At 44.7% G+C, this 20,583-nt stretch overlaps 1 protein-coding gene across 1 annotated transcript in view; it reads left to right on the top strand.

Annotated features, from left to right (window-relative positions):
• BCAS1 (brain enriched myelin associated protein 1) overlaps positions 1–20,583 on the top strand; it is a 73,179-nt gene that overhangs the window by 9,708 nt on the left and 42,888 nt on the right. The window contains exon 4 of the mRNA XM_056844606.1: positions 8,634–9,202. Coding sequence (XP_056700584.1) covers positions 8,634–9,202 — 569 coding nt within the window. The remainder of the gene's footprint in view (positions 1–8,633; positions 9,203–20,583) is intronic.

Here is a 20,583-nt window from a genome sequence, read left to right as displayed (position 1 = left end):
CTCACGTTCACCCCCGGACTGACTCAGTTGTTCCTTGGAATTATGCATGAGTTTTCTGTCCATTAGAGATGACCTCACAGCCAGCCCTCGCAAATCCCGGGTCTTCCCATTCCTGTTAAAACCCGATTCTTCGATTTCCCTTGAGATCAACCCGGGTGAAATCATCCTCCTCTCCTTGCATAAGCCAAAATTTGGGAAAAGAAATCTGGGATGTGTGTGTGACACTACAGCCAATTACAAAGCAGCATTCCAAGGGGCGGGGATGCAAACGTTTCCAGATTTGAGCCTGGTGACTTTGCTGGTGCATAGCAATTTTTGGATTCACAACAGAAAAGTGTGGGTCGAGCGAGCATCGAACCCCAGGTAAAACTCCCATGCATAAACGCCCCTGTTCTATCTGTTCTCATCGTCTAGTATAATTGTCCCCATGCTGTGCTGGTCACACATAAGGTAAAGTGATATATTTGCAGCTTGTGTAGCTTGGTAGGTAGAATTACAGCGCCGTCCTAAGTGGAGTCTGCTGAAGTCAAGGAGCTTGATTAGAAGGGTGTAATTCTGGTTAAGATGTCACTGTGTTGCACTTACACTTGAGGAAACTGGCTCAGCTGGGGGGCATTCACTGGGTACATTCAGATATAATGATAAACCTTGAGCTCATGGGCTTCTCTTCGAGGGTTGCCACCCTCCAGGTGGAGACTGGAGATCTCCCAGAATTACAACTGATCTCAGTAGGTTAGAGATTAGTTTCCCTGGAGAATATGGCTGCTTTGGAGGGAGGGCTGTATGGCATTACACCCTGCTGAGGACCCTCCCTTCCCCAAACCATGCTTTTCCCAGGCTCCACTCCCAAATCTTCAAGCATTTCCCAACCCAGAGCTGGGAATCCTATCTCTCATTCTCCCTCTTCCCTCCCCACCCACCAATGGCTTGGGAATTGATGACTTTTGCATCCCCCGCTTAACCATACTTTGTCGTTATCATCCAAGTCATGTCTTTGATATACTTTGTGGATTGGGTTTTTAATTAAAAAGAAGGGGGGGAAAAGAAAATATTTGACCACATTTGATTGGATTGTGTTTGATTTGTCATTGTTATCTACCATGTGCCCTTCAGGGATAGGAAAGGTAAATAAATAATTGGGTGAAGATGATACATTTTATTGAGTCTAGCTCTTTTCAGTGGAGGCGCTCGCTCTGGTTGGTATGCAAAGGAAGTTTAAGGTGGTTTGTTTTAGACAGCAAACTTGACTGATGTGTGTACACTGGTGTTACATAGGTGTTTCCACATAACATGGGGTCATCCCCTATGCATAAACCTTTGATGGCCATAGCCATGTGCCTGGGAACCATACTCAGTCAGGGCTGCCTTGCATGTACACAGTCTGTATGGCTTTCACATTTTATAAGATTGTCAAATGCCAAATTGGTGTTCAATGCCAAACTGGCATTCATGTGGGAAGTGTGTTTGTTGTATGAAGTATGATGTTGCCTTCATTCTCTTGTCTATATAGGGACCTAAGGATGTTTATTGGCTAGTTCATATAGAACTAGGTAGGTAGTCACAAAGTAATTTACTTTTAGAAGAAGAAGAAGAGTTGGTTTTTATACCCCACTTTTCTCTACCTTAAGGAGTCTCAAAGCGGCTTACAATCACAATCCCTTTCTCTCCCCACAACAGACCCCCTTGTGTGAGGTAGGTGGGGCTGAGAGAGTTCAGAGAGAACTGTGACTGGCCCAAGGTCACCCAGCAGGCTTCATGTGGAAGAGTGGGGAAACAAACCCAGTTCACCAGATTAGAGTCTGCCGCTCATGTGGAGGAGTGGGGACTCAAACCCGGTTCTCCAGATTAGAGTTGGCCACTCTTAACCACTACACCATGCTGGCTTTCTGGTCTCTGTAATTCATAAACTTATTTTTCTTTTCTGTACCAACAAAAAGTTGGACCCATAAAAGAGATCAACTGATGGTATCTCTTTCACAGGTACAACGGATATTTCAATTCATATACATTAAAGAAGAAGTACAGTTCAAACCTAAGAACACTTTCCTGCAAGGAAGCCCCATTGAGTAGACCTGAGCAGGATTCTCTGAGCACACCTTTTTAGGGTTGCTCTCTTACAATGCGTTCCTGAGTGGAATGCCTGCGCTGGGTTTAGGAGGCAACGCGGCTGCGCTGCCTCCAAAGGAAGTTTCGGCCCTGCCGAATCCTCCTCCCGGCACAAAAAATCCGGGCAACCCTCATAGGGTTGCACGGGAGATACACCATCTAAAAGGTGAACGCCTCCTTGGATGCCATTACATCCCGGGACGCCGGTGTGGCCTTTGCCGGCGTTCGGATGCCGGCGGAAGGCTCTGTCAGCGTCCCAGGCCGGTGCTGCAGTGGCCTGCAACCAGCGTACAGGCCTTCCTGCCATCGTATGGGCCACTTGAACCGGCATTGGCTGCCCGGACACCGGTGCGGGGCCCCCAGATGCTGGTGCAGCACCCTCCTGGCCTCCTAAGGGCTTTTGCCCTGGAGGCTCAGGAATGCGCTGTTAGTCACCTTTAGCATGGGCAAAAGCTAGGAGCTAAAAAAAGGCATGAGATAAAACCAAGCAAGGCAAACACTGCAAGACCGATCACACCCCCTGAGGAAACACCTGCTTGCTTCTGAGCTCCCTGGCTTTGCATGACTGATTAGTCCATAAAGGTGTGTGTTTTAAAATCAGGATATGGCGAATCAGTTTGAAACACAGAGAACCTGCATCTCAGGAGTCCCTTAGGGTTGCCAGCCTCCAGGTGGTGGCTGGAGATCTCCTGGGATTACAATTGATATGTAAGCGACAGAGATCAGTTCACCTGGAGAAAATAGTCACTTTGGAAGGTGGAATCTATGACGTTACACCCCATAGAAGTCCCTCCCCTCCCCAAACCCCACCCTCCTCAGGCTCCACCCCCAAAATTTCCAGGTATTTCCTAACCCAGATCTGGTAACCCTATGCATCTTGGATGGTGAGTATTAATGTAATGGGCTCTTCAATCAGATTGAAAGGGCTCTGCTTAAGACTGTGAAAGGGCACCTCCTAAAATGGATACATACAACCTTTGGCTGTTGCACGAAGTCTAAAATCACAGGAATGATAGGATAAAAGAGTAGGTCTTTTTTTTTGGGCGGAACATGGATGACGGACAGAATGGATTATTCTAACTGCCCGCAGCCTTCCCTGGTTGGAGGGATTCCAGCCCATTGCTGGCACCCCAGAATCTCAGATCATTTATCTAAGCTTCCCCCCTTTGGTTTGGGGAGTCTTGGGTAACTACATATCTTTGCAGCCTCCAGATAAAGCAGCAGAATGGTCGGGGATTTTTGAGCCTCCATTATCTCCCACCCACCCCATTTTTATTACACTTTACACTTCCTCCATGGATCTCAGGCACATACATGGGCTGGTATCCAACTGTGTTTTCCATGGGCAGAAGGACTTCTGTATGTGGAGTACAAGTTTCTTGCTTCCCCCCAATGTATTTTGGGGACACACTAGAACAGCATTTCGGGAGCACTTTTGGCTGCAGTGGGAGGGGGAAGGCAAGAAAGTCATTATCGTAGAACCATAGAGTTGGAAGGGACCGCAGGGTCATCTAGTCCAACCCCCTGCACGATGCAGGAAATTCACAACGGCCTCCCCCCACACCCCCAGTTACCCCTATCCACAGGAGGAAATATTTCTGTGCACGCATGAGTTCCTCTGGATCCAAGAAGCTCCAGACAAAAATGTGCAGTTCCAAAATAGCATGTGTACAGCTCAAAGGCCATACAAAAGTTGTGTTATGTTATGGAACAAGCGACTGATAATGTGAAAACAAAAGTGAGTAGATCAGGCTCATCTTGAACCTCTTGTCCTGATCAACAGGTGTGTTGTAGTGGCATGCACTGTGTATGAGATTGTAATGCACTCATTAGGCAGCTCCAAGATTCTTAAGTGTAAGGATGTGTTGCTGGCAACCAGGATCAAGTTAATTCATGCCATAGTATTCCCTATTACTATGTATGGGTGTGAAAGTTTGACAATGAAGAAAGCTGACAGGAAGAAAGTTGATTCCTTTGAAATGTGGTGTTGGAAGAGAGAGTTACGGATACCGTGGACCACCAAAAAGACATATGAGTGGGTTCTAGATCAAATCAAGTGTGAACTTTCCCCAGAAGCTAAAATGACTAAACTGAGATTATCATACTTTGGTCACATCAATGGAAGACCAGAGTCACTGGAAAAGACAATCATGCTAGGAAAAGTTGAAGGCAGCAGGAAAAGAGGAAGACCCAACATGAGATGGATTGAGTCTATAAAGGAAGCCACAGCCTTCGGTCTGCAAGACCTGAGCAAGGCTGTTAACGAAAGGACATTTTGAAGGACATTGATTCATAGGGTTGCCATGAATTGGAAGCGACTTGCTGACACTACACACACACACACGTTTTCTTTTAAGCTATTCCTGCCATTCCCAAGACCATATGATTATTTTAAGATGTATACTCATAAATTTTGTGTACAGCATTGGCAACAACCCTTTCTTTCTTGAGATTCTTAATTGTCTGCTGTCCGAACTTACCAGACTATTTGTGTATGTTGTGTACAGAGGCGGAGGCACAATGTTTCAGTACAAAGAAGCTGATATGTCAAACTCATGTATGAACTGTGGGTGTTAGCTTGGAATGATTAATGGTATTTGGTTTGGTTCTGATTCATACAGTTTGTCACTGCTGTCTTCCACATTGTGTTTTCAGTAAAAGAAAAAAAATTTGTTTGCCTATATTCTCATCTACCTGCCTTTCTCTTGTGTATATTTTTGGGGCCATCATGTCCCAGCTGACTTATGGCGACCCTGTAGGGTTTTCAAGGCAAGAGATGTTAGGAGGTGGTTTGCCATTGCCTGCCTCCACATCATGCCCCTGGTATTCTTTGGAGGTCTCCCATCCAATACTTGCCAGGGTCAAGGTTGAGAGTGTGTGACCGGCCCAAGGTTCCATGGCTGAGTGGGGATTCGAACCTGGGTTTCCCAGATCCTAGTCTGACCCCTTAACCACTACACCACGCTGGCTCTCTCTCATGTGTAATTTCAGATTAATGTGCAATTATAAGGGCCTCGCTATACATACATTACACCGTCTACAGGTCCGCCCTGGATTTTGTCAAACTAAATGTGTGCTTGGAATTCTTGTTTGGAGTGCTCAGTGATTTTTTCAAATTTAATTCTCAGCTGTATAGGACCCTGTTTTGTATTGGGACTGTAAGGAGAGGGGTGTAAACCTTGCCCCTAGTGCTGTGTTCCCAACTTGGTCTGGCCCTGGGGAGCCTATTTTCCCCACTGTAGAATCTAATGTGCAGCTCAATATGCAGGCTCCATTCAGACATCTCACAAACCGTGGTTTATTTTTTAACTTTGGTTAGTTTGTGAAAACATGAGCTGGCTTATAGGTGATCACTCAAATCCTAACTTGCATCAACACATTTGTGTTATTTTATTTGTGTGATAAAGAGTCCACCCTCCAAAGAAGAATTTTCTCCAGAGGAACCAGCCTTTATTGTCTGGACAGCAGTTGTCATAGCAGGAGCTCTCCAGATCCCACCTGGAGGTTGGCAATCCTGCGTATGGCCCATTGGGGAAACCCATGAGTGTACACATAGGTTTGGCGTAGTCTGTACCAAAGCTGTAGGTCCATAGAAAATAACTTTGATAACTTTGTGGGTACTGTGTGTTACCGTTGAGGAGCTCCCAGTACGTGTAATTGTAATAACTGAAAAGGGATGCATTGAATTAATATAATATAATTGAATTAATAAAAGGGATGCATTGAATTAATATAAGAATTGCTCAGTGCATGCAGAAAGAAAGTTCACCTCCCTCGGATCTTTCCTTTTCCTTGTTTTACCCTTCACTGAGCCCCTTAGCTCATATCGTCTTACAGCTGTTTAAGAAATGCCCTTAGAAATCATTTTCTTGTTCTTGCTTCAGTTGCTGCTTCCGAAGTCAAAGGTGTGTCAGTCTACCATAACCTGCTTTTATCTCTGTGTTTGGCTTCACTTAGATAAGTGACAGGATTTCATTTTGAGGCCAAAAGCTGCCTTGGTCTGCATCTTGACTAATGAGTCAACGGCAAGGCTTTTGAACCGTCGCAGTAGGACCCAAATTCTCGAAGGATGAGGTAGGCCACTTGAGTAGGCTTGCCAACCTCCAGGTACTAGCTGGAGATCCCAAGGAGGAATCCATGAACCTTGACTAGCTCTGAAGAGCAGAGGACATGATTTTTATACTACCCATGTGGAGTATTGAATAAAGAAATGAAAATGTGTAATTGAAGGAATAGACCAACTTGTATTATCAAGGGTTTGAAGAGGAACTGAAGAAGAATGAAATGGCTGTCTTCTTCTTCTACCTGACATCTGAAATAAAAATACAACAAACATTAGTCTCCTACAGACAATATACTGTGAACAAATAGTGATATCAACAACATTGTAATACTTACCTTATATAGGATAGATCTGATACCAATGTGACTGTTGGATAGATGTGCACAGTTGGTGTTTTGTACTTTTTGGTGATGTATATATGAGAGTTGACAATTTTGTAATAGAGAATTTGCATTTAAATAATATCGTGACTGTATTCTTTGGCTTGTAACTAACAATTATACAGTAGTGTCTATCTTTTGCTAAACCTCCAGGTACTAGCTGGAGATCTGCTATTACAACTGATCTCCAGCCGATATAGATCAGTTTACCCAGAGAAAATGGCCACTGTTGCAATTGGACTCTATGGTATTGAAGTCCCTCCCCTCCCCAAACCCGCCATCCTCAGGCTCCACCCCTAAAATCTCCCACCGGTGGCAAAGAGGGACCTGGTAACCCTACACTTGAGGGAGTTGTGGGGAGTAAGTAGGACAATCACTACCTTGAGAATGGGATGCCATTAGGCAAGTATGACCATCTCAGGAAGTGCATTTGGGGTACTATTCAGGCCGAGAGTGTCAGACAGACCAACTTGACGTAGTTCATTCCCCCTTGTAACTCCTATTCATTTCAACCAGACTTATAATGCAGTGATCTCGTAACAAACAGTAATGGTGACCTTTTATCTCACAGAGCATGAACAGTAAAGATTATACTGGGTGTAACAATTTAAATAGTGCTATAGGCAGCGTTGCATAGTGGTTAGGAGTGATGGACTCTAATAGGGAGAACCGGGTTTGATTCCCCACTCCTACACATGAAGCCTGCTGGGTGACCCTGGGCTAGTCATAGTTCTCTCCGAGCTTTCTCAGCCTCACATGTAGGATTGCCAACCTCCAGGTACAAGCTGGAGATCTCCTGCTATTACAACTGATCTCCAACCAATAGAGATCAGTTTACCTGGAGAAAATGGCCGCTTTGGCAATTAGACTCTATGGCATTGAAGTCCCTTCTCTCTCCTCCAAACCCCGCCCTCCTCAGTCTCCGCCCCAAAAACCTCCTGCTGGTGGCATAGAGGGACCTGCCTACCCTACTCACCTGCCTCACCATGTGTCTGTTGTGGGGAGAGGAAGGGAAGGAGATTGTAAGCCGGTTTGATTCTCCTTAAAAGGTAGAGAAAATCAGCATATAAAAACCAACTCTTCTTCTTCTCCTGCTGCTGCTGTCAACCTATGATTTGAGGCATTATCAGACTGGGCCACAAGAAGGCAGGGTTGCCAACTCCATGTTGGGAAATTCCTGGAGGTTTGGGGGTATAGCCTGGGGAGGGAAGAGTTTGGGTAAGAGAGGGATCTCAGTGGCATATAATATCGTAGAGCCTTCCCTCCAAAACTGCCATCTTCTCCAGGGAAAGTGATCTCTGTAATCTGGAGATCCGTTATAATTCTGGGAGATCTCCAGGCCCCATCTGAATGCTGGCAACCCTACAAGATGAACCCTACATGACAGTGTGAAAGGTCTTGATCACTTAGATCCACCTGCATGTTGTTAAGCCAAAGCTCACACTTTATAAAGAAGATGACACATTCATTGTGTTAAGTGCCATCAAGTTGCTTCGGACTCATGGCAACCCTATCAATCAATATTGTCCAAAACATCCTATCATTAACAGCCTTGCTCAGGTCTTGTAAACTGAGGGTCGTGGCTTCCTGTATGAAGTCAATCCATTGCATGTTGTGTCGTCCTCTTTTTCTGTTGCCTTCAACTTTTCCTAGAATTACTGCCCATTCATTAGCTGTTTTCACGTTACGATCGCACATACCAAGAGCCTCTCAACCACATGTAGCAGGAGTGTGCATTACCAGCAATCCTCTAGGTATGGGTGGTGGTCATGTTTTTGAAAGGGGAAATGGATGGGTTTTGCATGCACATACATCCTGTGATTTTTCAGAGTTCTGGTTCATGTGTCTTGAAGCTGACTACCCGCATGTTATCCATTTCAAACAATGCGATGACGAGGTGTTTAGGGAGGACCTGTTGATGGTTGCTGGCCTCCAGGTACACGTGGAGTGTAGCATCCGAAAAGGCTACAGTGCACATTCAGGCCGTGCAGCTGACAGTCCATTGAAGATCCAAGCAGTTAAGATTAATGGTGCTTCTTTCCTGTCAGGAAGGATAATGGCTGTTTTCTTGTTTGCACTTGTAGTGGATGCGAGAGTGAACAGCGTCCAGGATAATGTGGCTGCTTCTTCCCCAAAGACAATGGAGATCAGCTCCGTCTCTGAGGCCCCGGGAAATAATCTCGGGAAGGAAGCCAAAACGGCCCCGCCAGCTGCCAAATCTCGTTTTGTCCTTGCATTTTCACGGCCCGTACCAGGACGTACCGAAGAACCGGCGACAAATGCATTGGTTGCATCGGCTCCACTGGATGCCAGTTCAGAAGCAGCCCGGGCAAACAAAGCGACAAGTGAGACCGTGGATCTCCCTGCTGCAGCTGTGCCAGAGGAAGCATCAGATAAAGCCCTAAGCGAACTGCCTCTTACTGAAATCGAACTCTCTGAGCCAGCCTCGTCTGAGGCGGAGGATGCCGCTTCCTCCAAGCCCAAAGAATTAACCTTTTTCGACAGACTCTTCAAACTGGAAAAGGGGAAGGACAAGAACCAGACGCAAGCCCAGAGCCAAGGGGAGGTAAAGGCAGAGAACCCTGGCGTGTCCATCACGGTAGAAGAAACTTCGGGATTACAAAGTGCATCGGATAATGCCCTGCCGGGAAAGGCAAGTATTTAAACAAAAATACCGGATTTGTTTCTTTACTGAACCTGTAAAAAGTATTTATGGGGCAAGATAGCATTGTATTGTACAGGTGAGATGGAGGTTAAAATTGCAACTGGAATGTTGATGGTCCACAGCACCCATTGCCAACTTGAGGCCTACAAACCAAATATGGCATGCAAAGCAATATAACCTGCCTTACAGTATTTATTTAGTGAATTTTTAAAAATTCAGCTCTTTCTTCAAGGAGTGAGGGCAGTGAACATTGTTCTCCTAGCCTCCATTTTATCCTGACAACAACCCTGTGATGTAGGTAAGATGGAGAGAGAATGACTGGCTCAAGTCTCATGGCTGACCATGGATTTGAACTGGGGTCTCTGTGTTCCTAGTTATGCACACTGTAAACACTACACAGTACCACCTTATCAAACTTTAACCAAGGTGTGGTTAATTTTTAAAAGTGGTTCACAATTTCTCATAATTATTTCCTAAAGTTGCAAGAAAACTTGGGGGATGTTCCATTATCTTTGGGTTTGATATACAAGGTTCAGTTCAAGAGCTCCCAAATCACAAATTCGTTCTGCTGGCTATCACCAGCTTTATTATAGAGCTTCACATCTACATAGAGTCAGGTTGGGATAAGTGGTAAAACAGACTTCTGGCAATTGGGGTGACCACAGAGAACACTGAAGTGGTTTACAGTTTAAATTATCTTGTCATTAGAGTCAATTAATATAGTAAATAATAATGACCATTAAACAATTATTCTCTTAATATTCTTAGCATAAACCATAAAATACTTTCTTTAATTCTTTATAATCAATATTATTATTAGGCAGTATTATAAAATTATGAAGTTAAATAGTGTAGGTAGATTTTTTAAAGGCAGGGAAGAGACTTGGGGATCATAACAAGATTCCTTTGGCCATTAAAAAAAAAATTTCCCTCCTAATACATCTTTTCACATATACAAACACCTTGCTTTTGTTTTTACTTTGTGGACTTTGAAATGTCCAGTTCAGTTTTTGCTCCTGTCTGCAATATTTAGCCGTCGTCGGGGAAAGCCTGTAGCTTATATTTACAAGCATGCTTTTGATTACTCCAAATGTAATATCCTAAAATATTCTTGTGATCCATAAGTACAGTCAGTTGCCAAGATGATTGGTATAAAAAGTGCAGTCCTCTTCAGTGGTAGGATCTGTGTGTGACTCTGGTGGTGGTAGAAAGTGCCATCAAGTTGTACCTGACTTATAGGGAACCAGTAGGGTTTTCAAGGAAAGAGATGTCCAGAGCTAGTTTGCCATTGCCTGCCTCTGCATAATGACCCTGGGCTTCCTTTGTGGTTTCCCATCCAAATGTTAACCAGGGCCGACCATTCTTAGCTTCCGAGATCTGACAAGATTGGGCTAGCCTGGGCCATCTAGGTCAGGGAGTGTGTGACTCTGCTGATTGGTAAGTGTTCCTGCCGATTATGTGTGTGCCGAGTAATTCTCTGCTTGCTCTTCCCTTCCTTTCCTTTTATCCCTTAGAAGCTCCTTGATCAATTGATCTTGAGCAGCATATATCTTCCTTTTGAACTTTTTGAACTCCTAGCCAGACAAACAGATATCAGAGTAATGACCAGATCCAGCTGTTTCCAAATATTATCAATGGTGGTAATTTTCCACTTCAAATTAGTTATACAAAAATATATTAAAGAATGGGACATACCCAGTTTGACTCTTGGCTGGTGAATGTCTAACTGTGCATCCCTGTTTCACAGACATTAACAGTGCCATCTGATACAAAGACTCAGAGATCTCCATTCCTACTTGTATCTGACGAAGGGAGCTTTGACTCCCAAAAGCGTATACCCCCCAAAATCTTGTTGGTCTCTAAGGTGCTACTGGACTTAGATCTAACAGTACCACCTGAAGCGTCCTTTCTAAGTCCATTGAATTCAGCGGGCTTAGAAGGGTGTAACTCTGCTGAAGATAGCATTGTAAGGGAGTTTCAAATGAAGGTGAGCATGTGTATGTGGAAAGACTGGCAGGTTTGTTGCAATGGGCTATGAATACTGGAACTGTCTCCACCACGTGCCACTGAGTCCCAGGAGAAGGTGAGAAGAGAAGTTCCCTGTTGGGCTTTATGTTGGGCCCCAAGATATATAAAACATATAGGCATAGTGGCTGTTAATAATTACATACAACACCAAGCCATGTCAACATGAAAAAGATCTGGAGATGAACACTGATCACGCATAAACCAATTCCACAAGTAATTCTATATACCACCCACAATCAAGGAACTATCAAAATATATCTAAGTATTCAAAACATTAGATGAGAGCTCGAATACCATCTTGTATCAAAAGATTACTTCCTTAAAAGCATTTAGAAAGTTGTTTCTTCTGAACAAATGTGGTTTTTAAAGAATTATTTGAACACCTATGGAAGCAGTTGAATACAAGGTCATTTATGCATGGCTGTTCCACTCGCCTTCACTCCTCCGACAACTTTGTGTCTTTTGTTTTTATTACACATGCTGTTTCTGACCGTCAGAGGTCACCTCCCCCTCCCTCTGTGTTTCCCCGCGTTTTGCTCACGTTTTCAAATTCGAGATAAAACAGGTCTCTGAAAATGCAGGGTCAAAATGCAGGGAAACGCAGGGGGAGAGTGAGGCGACCTCTGACGGTTGGAAATGGCATTCATAAGCAACACTAAGACCCGAAGTTGTTGGAGGGGTGACTGCAAGGGAAACGGCCATGCATAAAAGGCCCAAGAGTCTCCTTATAATCCAGTTTCTGAATAACATCTCCAGGTTATATCTGAAGATCTTCAATAGTCAGCCATGCTGGCATATGATGATACCTAACATTTCTATAAACGTGATTTTTAAAAGCTCTACAAAAATGCACCTATTGGTGACTCAGATCCTATATCTCTGTTTCTTTAATGGGTATACGGTTTTTATTTTTCTAGGTATGCTTTTCATTTTTTATTCATTGTTCCTGTTTGTATTTCTATTGAAACTAAAATGTAAACATCTCTTTAAAAATGCACCTATTGGTTCACTGGATTCAAAGCAGATGCATTTTTTAACATATGTCTGGCTGAACCAAAGCTCAGGTCAAAACATCCTGCTGTAGGTTTTGGGAGGGGCTGTGGCTCAGTTTGTACAGCATCTGCTTGGCATGCAGAAGGTCCTAGGCTCAATCCCCGGCATCTCCAGTTAACAGGACCTCTGCCTGAGACCCTGGAGAGCCACTGCTGGTCTGAGTAGACAGTACTGACTTTGATGGACCAAGGGTCTGATTCAGTATAAGACAGCTTCATGTGTTCATGTGTTCACAATCATAAAGCCTGCTTTTTTTGAAGAAGGGGGTCTTTAGAACTGAAATCATTGCTGGATTCTCATCAAATGATGTACAACCAGCTTGTCTTCCACCATTTTATAAGTCATGGTGACCTATTGCAGAAACCAGAAGCAATTGCAGAAACTGTCTACAAGGTGAAACAATACTTAGCAATCCCGGGGCTTGAGTTGCCAATTAGCACTTGTCTGGTTCAACTCGTAAACTATGTTCTGGCAGGTAACCAGTATTATGGTATGAAAAACCAATCAATTCAAGAGTCTTGTCTGGCTTCCCCAACATGTCCCAACAGTTTCCACCCGTAAACTGTCTATTGGGTCTGGTATTGGCTTTGCCTCAGCCAACACTTTTCTTTAGCTCCTTCCCCCAAACCAGTATTTTTTAATTAAAATGTGGCAACCCTACCCGTGCCTCATTCTTAGAAGGTTCAAGGCTAGCCTTGTAGACCAGTGATCTGAGGCAGTCTACCACACGTTGATATATTCCTTGGCTTTCTCCCTCTAAAGTGCTAGATGTTATTATCAGAGATATTTGCTTGATTAAAGAAATGTTAACCACTTCATTGTGTAAGACTGGATTGTGGCAGCCCTTAAAATGCAAGAGCTATAGTGGTTAAGAATGGTGGTTTGGAGTGGTGGACTCTAATCTGGAGAACTGGGTTTCATTCCCCACTCCTACACATAGAATCATAGAATCAAAGAACTGGAAGGTACCACCAGGGTCATCTAGTCCAACCCCCTGCACAATGCAGGAAACTCACAACTACCTCCCCCCCCCATACACACCTCTCATCATCTGCCGAAGGTCACAGAATCAGCACTGCAGACAGATGGCCATCTAACCTCCTCTTAAAAACCTCCAGGGAAGGAGAGCTCACCACATGAAGCCAGCTGAGAGACCTTGGGCTAGTCCCAGCTCTCTTAGAGCTCTCTCAGCCCCACCTACCTCACAGGGTGTCTGTTGTGGGGAGGGGAAGGTGATTGTAAGCTGGTTTGATTCTCCCTTAAGTGGTAGAGAAAGTCGGCATATGAAAACCAACTCTTCTTCTCCTCGGCCATCAGCTACAGCCCTTCCTCCTTTACACCTTGCAAAGAACCTCACAAACCCTCACATTTCCAGAAACCTCTGGAGTTCCATTCCCTAAAAACCACAGCTCCGAGCCACCTTCCGGCCCCCAGTGGGTGCTTTTTTAAAGCATCAAATAACTTATCTGGAATTCCAGTCAAGGCGCGGTGCCTTGACTGGAATTCCAGATAAGTTATTTGATGCTGTAGCTGATGGCCAAGGAGAAGAAGAGTTGGTTTTCATATGCTGACTTTCTCTACCACTTAAGGGAGAATCAAACCAGTTTACAATCTGGAAATGGGAGGGTTTGTGAGGTTCTTTGCATGGTGTAAAGTAGTTTGATTCTGAATTGTGCCTTGTCTGCTAAAAACTGCTAATAATTCCTTACCAACCAGCGTGGGTTTTATTCCGAAAAATAAATGCGCCGATTCAGATTAAACGGGTCAGGCGGTGCGTTTCCCATGAAACTGGTTTTTTTCCCTGACCAGTGGCAGTCAGCCTAATTTCTGATTATATGGGTGATACCGTTATACTGGGAGGCTAAATAATTTGATATGATCATAATTATCCAGATTTCACTCCAGGCACACATCACTCTTTTAGCAAGCCGTGACGGACAGCTTCTGTGGGAGCTGAATCACATCAAAGCTTCTTTCTCTCCCCCCCCCCCGCATGTCACATTTCCAACAAACAACAAGTAATGCTGAGTGAGAAAGAGAGAGAGAGAGGGGGGCCTCCATTTTCAGTTTTGGTTCAGGAAGGACACAGGCAATTCTGTGTTTGGTGAACCACAGCCTTATTTGCAAGCCCCACAAAACTACATTCAGGAAGCTGCATAATTAAAACAAGGGCCGGATTCATGAATCGATGAAGCATTTACTGTTCAAGCCAAGGTAAATGATGTGCCTGAAATGTTTCACTGACTGAGTTGTGCTTCTCCGTGGACAAAGAGGTCTTGGCGGGAGTGCGTCCTTTTCATGCGGGTCCCTCCCCCACCAACGTGCCCCCCAAAATGGCAGAACTGATACTGGCCTTTATGAATTTTGGAAGCCGTTTTCTCGTAGAGATGTACTCAACAGGTGTGTGTGTGTGTGCCGTCAAGTCACTTCCGATTCATGGCGACCCTATGAATGAAAGTCCTCCAAAATGTCCTATCTTTGACAGCCTTGTTCAGATCTTGCAAATTGAAGGTTGTGGCTTCCTTTATTGAGTCAACTCAACAGGTATAGAATGCTAAAGTCGCAGGGCTGACATTTCTTCTTTTAGTGCTATGGATTTCTTCCATTTTTTTTCTTCCTTTTTGAAAAAGGTATCATTACACAACAAATTATGATTTTTCAAATGTATTTGTATATTTATACCCCTCTTTTTTCCCCAGGGGCAACCAAAAGCAGCTTACAACATCACTCTCCTGTCCTCTATTTTATCCTCATAACAACAGCCATGTCAGGGAGGTTAGGCTGAGATAGGGATGCCAGGTCTCCCAGTATGGTGAGAGATCTGCGGACAATCCTCCCTGTTGCCCACCGGTGTGCCAGCACATGATGTCCCTTCCGGCAAAAACTGGAAATGTTGCCATGATATCAGGACTGATGTTCTAGGATTAGGGTTGCCAAGTCCTTCTTCACCTCCGGGGGAGGTTTTTGTGGTGGAGCCTGAGGATGGAGGTGTTTGGGAAGGGGAGGGACTTCAATACCATAGAGTCCAATTGCCAAAGCGGCTATTTTCGCCAGGTGAACTGATCTCTACCATCTGGAGATCAGTTGTAATAGCATGGAGGTTGGCAACCCTATCTATGATTTGCCTGGAGACTGGCAACCCTACCCTACGCTCTAGCTACTGTACCACACTGGTCACAGGCAGATGAAGGAGGCAGGGCCCATATAGGGGGGAGAGTGGGAAATGGCCTAGGTGTCCCAGCAGGGCCCATGCCACAATGCCACAATCCCATTGACCTGACATGGTCTATGTTTGTCATTTCAGAAGTGAAATAAACATGTCCCTTTCATGACCCATGAAATTGCATATACAGAATGGGATTGCATGTGTTTGTAACCTTGAGTTACATGTTTGTACCAGGCCTGGAGATAGGGTTGCCAACCTCCAGGTACTAGCTGGAGATCTCCTGCTATTACAACTGATCTCCAGCCAATAGAGATCAGTTCCCCTGGAGAAATTGGCTGCTTTGGCCATTGGAGTCTATGGCATTGAAGTCCCTCCCCTCCCCAAAACCCACCCTCCTCAGGCTCCGCCCCAAAAATCTCCCGCCGGTGACGAAGAGGGACCTGGCAACCCTACCCGGAGAACTGAAGCCTGAAGGAGTCGTTTTGTTCACAGGGGTTTTCATTCAGTTATTGGTTCCCTTTGAAAGCTGCCTCTTGATACAGACAATAGGTTCACCAGGTTGTTGAGGACTAGAAACACATTTTGTTTGTTTGTTTGTTTATTGTTCCGATTTGTATCCTGTCCTCACTCCCCGGCCAAGACTGGGCTCAAGGTGGCTAACAACCTGTTGCGTAATGAATACCGTAAAATCACAACAGAATAAAAATAGAAAACATTTGACAGCCCCATAAACTAACTTAATAAAACATCAACAGTAAAACATTGATTTAAATACAACATCAGATTAAAGCATCAAGTTAAAACAGGCCAATGGCGCTCACCATCGGGTCATAGAGTCGGCCAAAGGCCCAATGAGCAAGCAGGGCTCCCACAAACAAGGGGGGGAAAGGGGTATGGGGGTAAATCGTTGTTGCCCTCAGTTATAGGCTTGGCGAAATAGCTCCATTTTGCAGGCCCTGCAGAATTCCTTAAGGTCCCACAAGGCCCTGATCTCATTCCACCAGGGATCGCATTGCTCCCGGCCGCACGCCATCCTTGCTGTCAGCCAGCAGATGGATTGGCGGGCATTTGCCCACCGTTCCAAGCTACCTGGCAACCCTAATTATAAGCCATATGTGGCTCACCAGAACTTCAGCAGTTCTTTTTGACACGACTTCTCTTTAGGGTTGCCAACCTCCAGGTACTAGCTGGAGATCTTCGGCTGTTCCAGCTGATTTCCAGCCGACAGAGATCAGTTCACCTGGAGAAAATGGCTGCGTTGGCAATTGGACACTATGGCATTGAAGCCCCCCCCCCAAACCCTGCCCTCCCCAGGCTCCACCCTAAAAACCTCCCGCCGGTGGCAAAGAGGGACCTAGCAACCCTACCTCTCTTCCTGATGGCAGAGGCTTATAACCATGCTATTACAACAATAATTTTGCTCAATGATATACTATTTTATTTTCATCCTATCTCTTCAGAACAATAGTTCCAGAATTATTCTGCCTTGTTTATATCTTTGTCATCGTTGTTACTAATGCAGCAAACAATCTTCATTGCGTTTTCCTCCCTTTGGAAAGTATTTTCCCTGCTTATTGGCAGCTACTTTTAAACTTTGCATGAAGTTTCTTAAAAGGCCTTTTAAAACTCATCAAAACACTTGAAACCATTACTTTTGGGGATCAGCTTGCAAAATGTTAAGTGGTAGGAGGGATTACCTTGGGGGGGGGGGGTCAACTTCAACGGATTCATTTAACTCTCTGGATGCCAGCCTAAAAGGAATCCTTCTTCCGTGATTTTTTCATGAAACTAAGGAGGACTTTTGTTATCCTGCAATTCCATGCATGCAAGATTTCACACGCATCGCTGTCCCCCGCCCACTGCAGTCCCACTCAAATGTTTGCTCTCTTCTTAATAATATGTAAACCATTCTCCATATAAATTCCTTGTAAGAAGAGTGAAAAGGGGAGAGGAGGGAAGCCAAAGTTAGGAGCAGGCCCTACAATGTGCCCAAAAGAATCTTGGCAAATTACAAAAAGATTATCTTCAGCTCAGGGATATCTTCTGGCAAAATTTCTACAGTAAGTATGTTATAACTGTTAAAGTGTTAGACTGGGATCTTGGAGAGCCAGTTTGAAATCCCCATTCTGCCAAGAAATCTTGCTGGGTAACCTTGGACTAGTTGCTCTCTCTTTCAGCCTAACCTACCTTATAGGGTTGTTGTGAGGATAAAATGGAGGATGGGGAATTTTTATAAGTGCTGTTAACAGCCCCAGTTTCTATCACGGCCATGTGGGGAAGGGAAATGGAGGTTTAAAACTTCAATCTCCTCTTAGTTTTGCCAGTTGAAACCGAGTACCCAAATTCATTACCATCTTAAAGGATAAAAGATGTGTTTTGAAGGGCTTTCCCCCCTTTAAAATGCTAACAGTAGCATGGGGGGATGTTCCCATTTTAAAAAGCAAGAGGCCACTGAAGGGTTAACCCCCCTCTCCCTTCCCTGCATTGCCCAGATGCTAATTAGGTCTCTATTAGGCTGCAATGTGCATTTTACAGGTGGATAAAGAGGATGAAGAAGAGTTGGTTTTTATATGCCGACTTTCTTTACCACTTAAGGAAGAATCAAACCAGTTTACAATCACCTTCCCTTCCCCTCTCCACAACAGACACCCTGTGAGGTAGGTGGGGCTGAGAGAGCTCTAAGAGAGCTGTGACTGGCTCAAGGTCACCCAGCTGGCTTCACATGGAGGAGTGGGGAAACCAACCCGGTTCACCAGATTAGCATCCGCCACTCATGTGGAGGAGTGGGGTATCAAACCCAGTTCTCCAGATTAGAGTCCACCGTTCCAGACCACCGTTCTCCCCCCTTTTAATATACAAATCCAATGCCTCTGTGACTGACATAATGCCTTTTTTACTAAGCGACAGGGACCCCAAGGCTACATTGTCAGTGGCAAGATTTGTTTCAGTCCTTATATCCCTCCAACACTAGATATGTGCTGCTCAAGATCAATTGATCAAGGAGCTTCTAAGGGATAAAAGGAAAAAAGGACCACCGTTCTTAACCACTACATCACACTCGTTCTGAAGATGCGTGATCATCTCATGATAAGAGTATTAGAAGTGTCCTGCTGGATTGGTCCATTGGTGTATCTAGTCCAGCATCCTTTTTCACACAGTGGCCAACCAACTGCCCTGAAGGGTTATCGAACAAGGCATAGGGGCCAAGGCCATCCTAGCACTGGGTCCAGAGGTTTCCTGCCTCTGACAATGAAAGTTCCTTTTAGTAACCAGGGCTAGTGGCCACAGATGCACCTATCCTCCAGGAATCTGTCTAATTCCCTCTTAAAGCCATCTATGCTTGCGACCATCACTATGCCCACTTGTAGTAAATTCCACAATTTAGTTATTCATTGAGTAAAAAAGTACTTCCTGTAGCACAAACTGCAGCTTTGCAAAATGTGTGATTTGCATGGGGAGAGAAAATGAAACATATCCTCCCTCAGCACCATTTGCCTGGTTTTCCATCAGCCATTTGAGGCTGTGTATGTGTGTCCTGTCAAGTTGCTTCTGACTTATGGCGACCCTATGAATCAATGTCCTCCAAAACGTCCCATCATTAACAGCCTTACGCAGGTCTTGCAAACTGAAGGCTGTGGCTTCCTTTATTGAGTCGTTCCATTTCATGTTGTGTCTTCCTCTTTTCCTACGGCCTTCAGATTTTCCTGAAATTATTGTCTTTTCTGGTGAGTCTTATCTTCTCATGATGCAGCCAAAGTGTGATAGCCTCAATTGTGATATTACTAGTTATCAAAACAGAAGTCCAGTGGCCCTTTAAAGATGAACACTATTTATTCCAGCATGAGCTTTCAACCTCTTTAGATTCTGCTTGGCATCAAAAACGACCTGGTATCAGGCAAAACCATTTCCAACCAGTTTGCTGTTTGATTACTTGTTTAGGGTTAAACATTTGATGTCATGCTAAGCAGCAGAAATAAGGACAGTGAACAAGTACAGAACATTTTCTCCCAGGTGAAAGCGAGTCCCATAAATCATGTCCGCTTTACTCTACCCGTCCTAATTTGCAAGCACGGCCATTATTGGGGGATCTTACCTCTGGTCAATTATTGTGCATATGTTGTCTTTTGGGGAGATTTTTGTTAGCGTGACTTTTAAAAGGGAGTTTAAGGGCACCCACATGCTTCAGAATTCCTGGCCTGTATTCTTCTTCCTCTTCTTCTTCTTCTTCTGCCGTCAAGCCACATCTGACTTATGGCAACCCTGGTGGGGTTTTCAAGGCACCAGACGTTTGAAGGTGGTTTGCCGTTATCTGCCTCCATGTCACGACCCTGGTATTCCTTGGAGGTCTCCCACCCAAATACTTGCCAGGGTCGACCCTGCTTAGGCTCTGAGATCTGACAAGATCCGGCTAGCCTGGGGCTATCTAGGTCAGGGCCTGTCAATTTTAAGCATCACTGAAATAATTTTGAGACCCCCGAGTATGTGTGCTTAGGATTGCAACCTGAGTAACCTGGTCTCAGACCAATTAGGGCTCTAAAGGATGCTGACTGAGTTGCAGTTGTATTCTTGGGGTGGGGGTGGGGGTTAGCGAAGGGATTCATAACAGTCAGCTGACTAACACAGCAGTCAGTGCCGGAGAAGCTTTTGCAGAGTCGATGAACACGGCAGGAAAAGAGCCTTTGTTCAAGGGCTGTGGCATGCATTTTGAGAGTGTCCTTTTTGTCTGCAAAGTGTCGGATGCTATGAAATCGATTAAGGGTTGCTGCTGGGCAGGCAGAGAAAAGAAGAGGAAGGAGTGGAAAAAAGGGGAGCAGACACACAACAGGTGTGGATGCTGAACTTTGGACCGTGACCTGTCTTCTGCGCTTTGTAGGAGTCAGCTGTGGAAAGAAGAAAACACGTTTCTTCCTTTGCTTTTCACATCGGGACGTTTGGCACAGTTTGAAAGCAAGGTGGGGGGGGGGCAGAGCAGGGACACCCATCAAACTCATGCGCATAGACACTCTGAACTGCATACAGCTTGTGGGCAGAGGAAGAGTCCTCAGGAAAGAGGATCGGATGAAGCCATCACATATCCTAAAAAATGAAATTAAATACATAATAGTTATGGACTGATAATATA

The sequence above is a fragment of the Euleptes europaea genome, chromosome 2 (assembly GCF_029931775.1).
Source record: "Euleptes europaea isolate rEulEur1 chromosome 2, rEulEur1.hap1, whole genome shotgun sequence".
Taxonomy (NCBI): Eukaryota; Metazoa; Chordata; class Lepidosauria; order Squamata; family Sphaerodactylidae; genus Euleptes; species Euleptes europaea.
The sequence above is the reverse complement of the archived record's forward strand: the minus strand, read 5'-3'. Positions and strand labels throughout refer to the sequence as shown.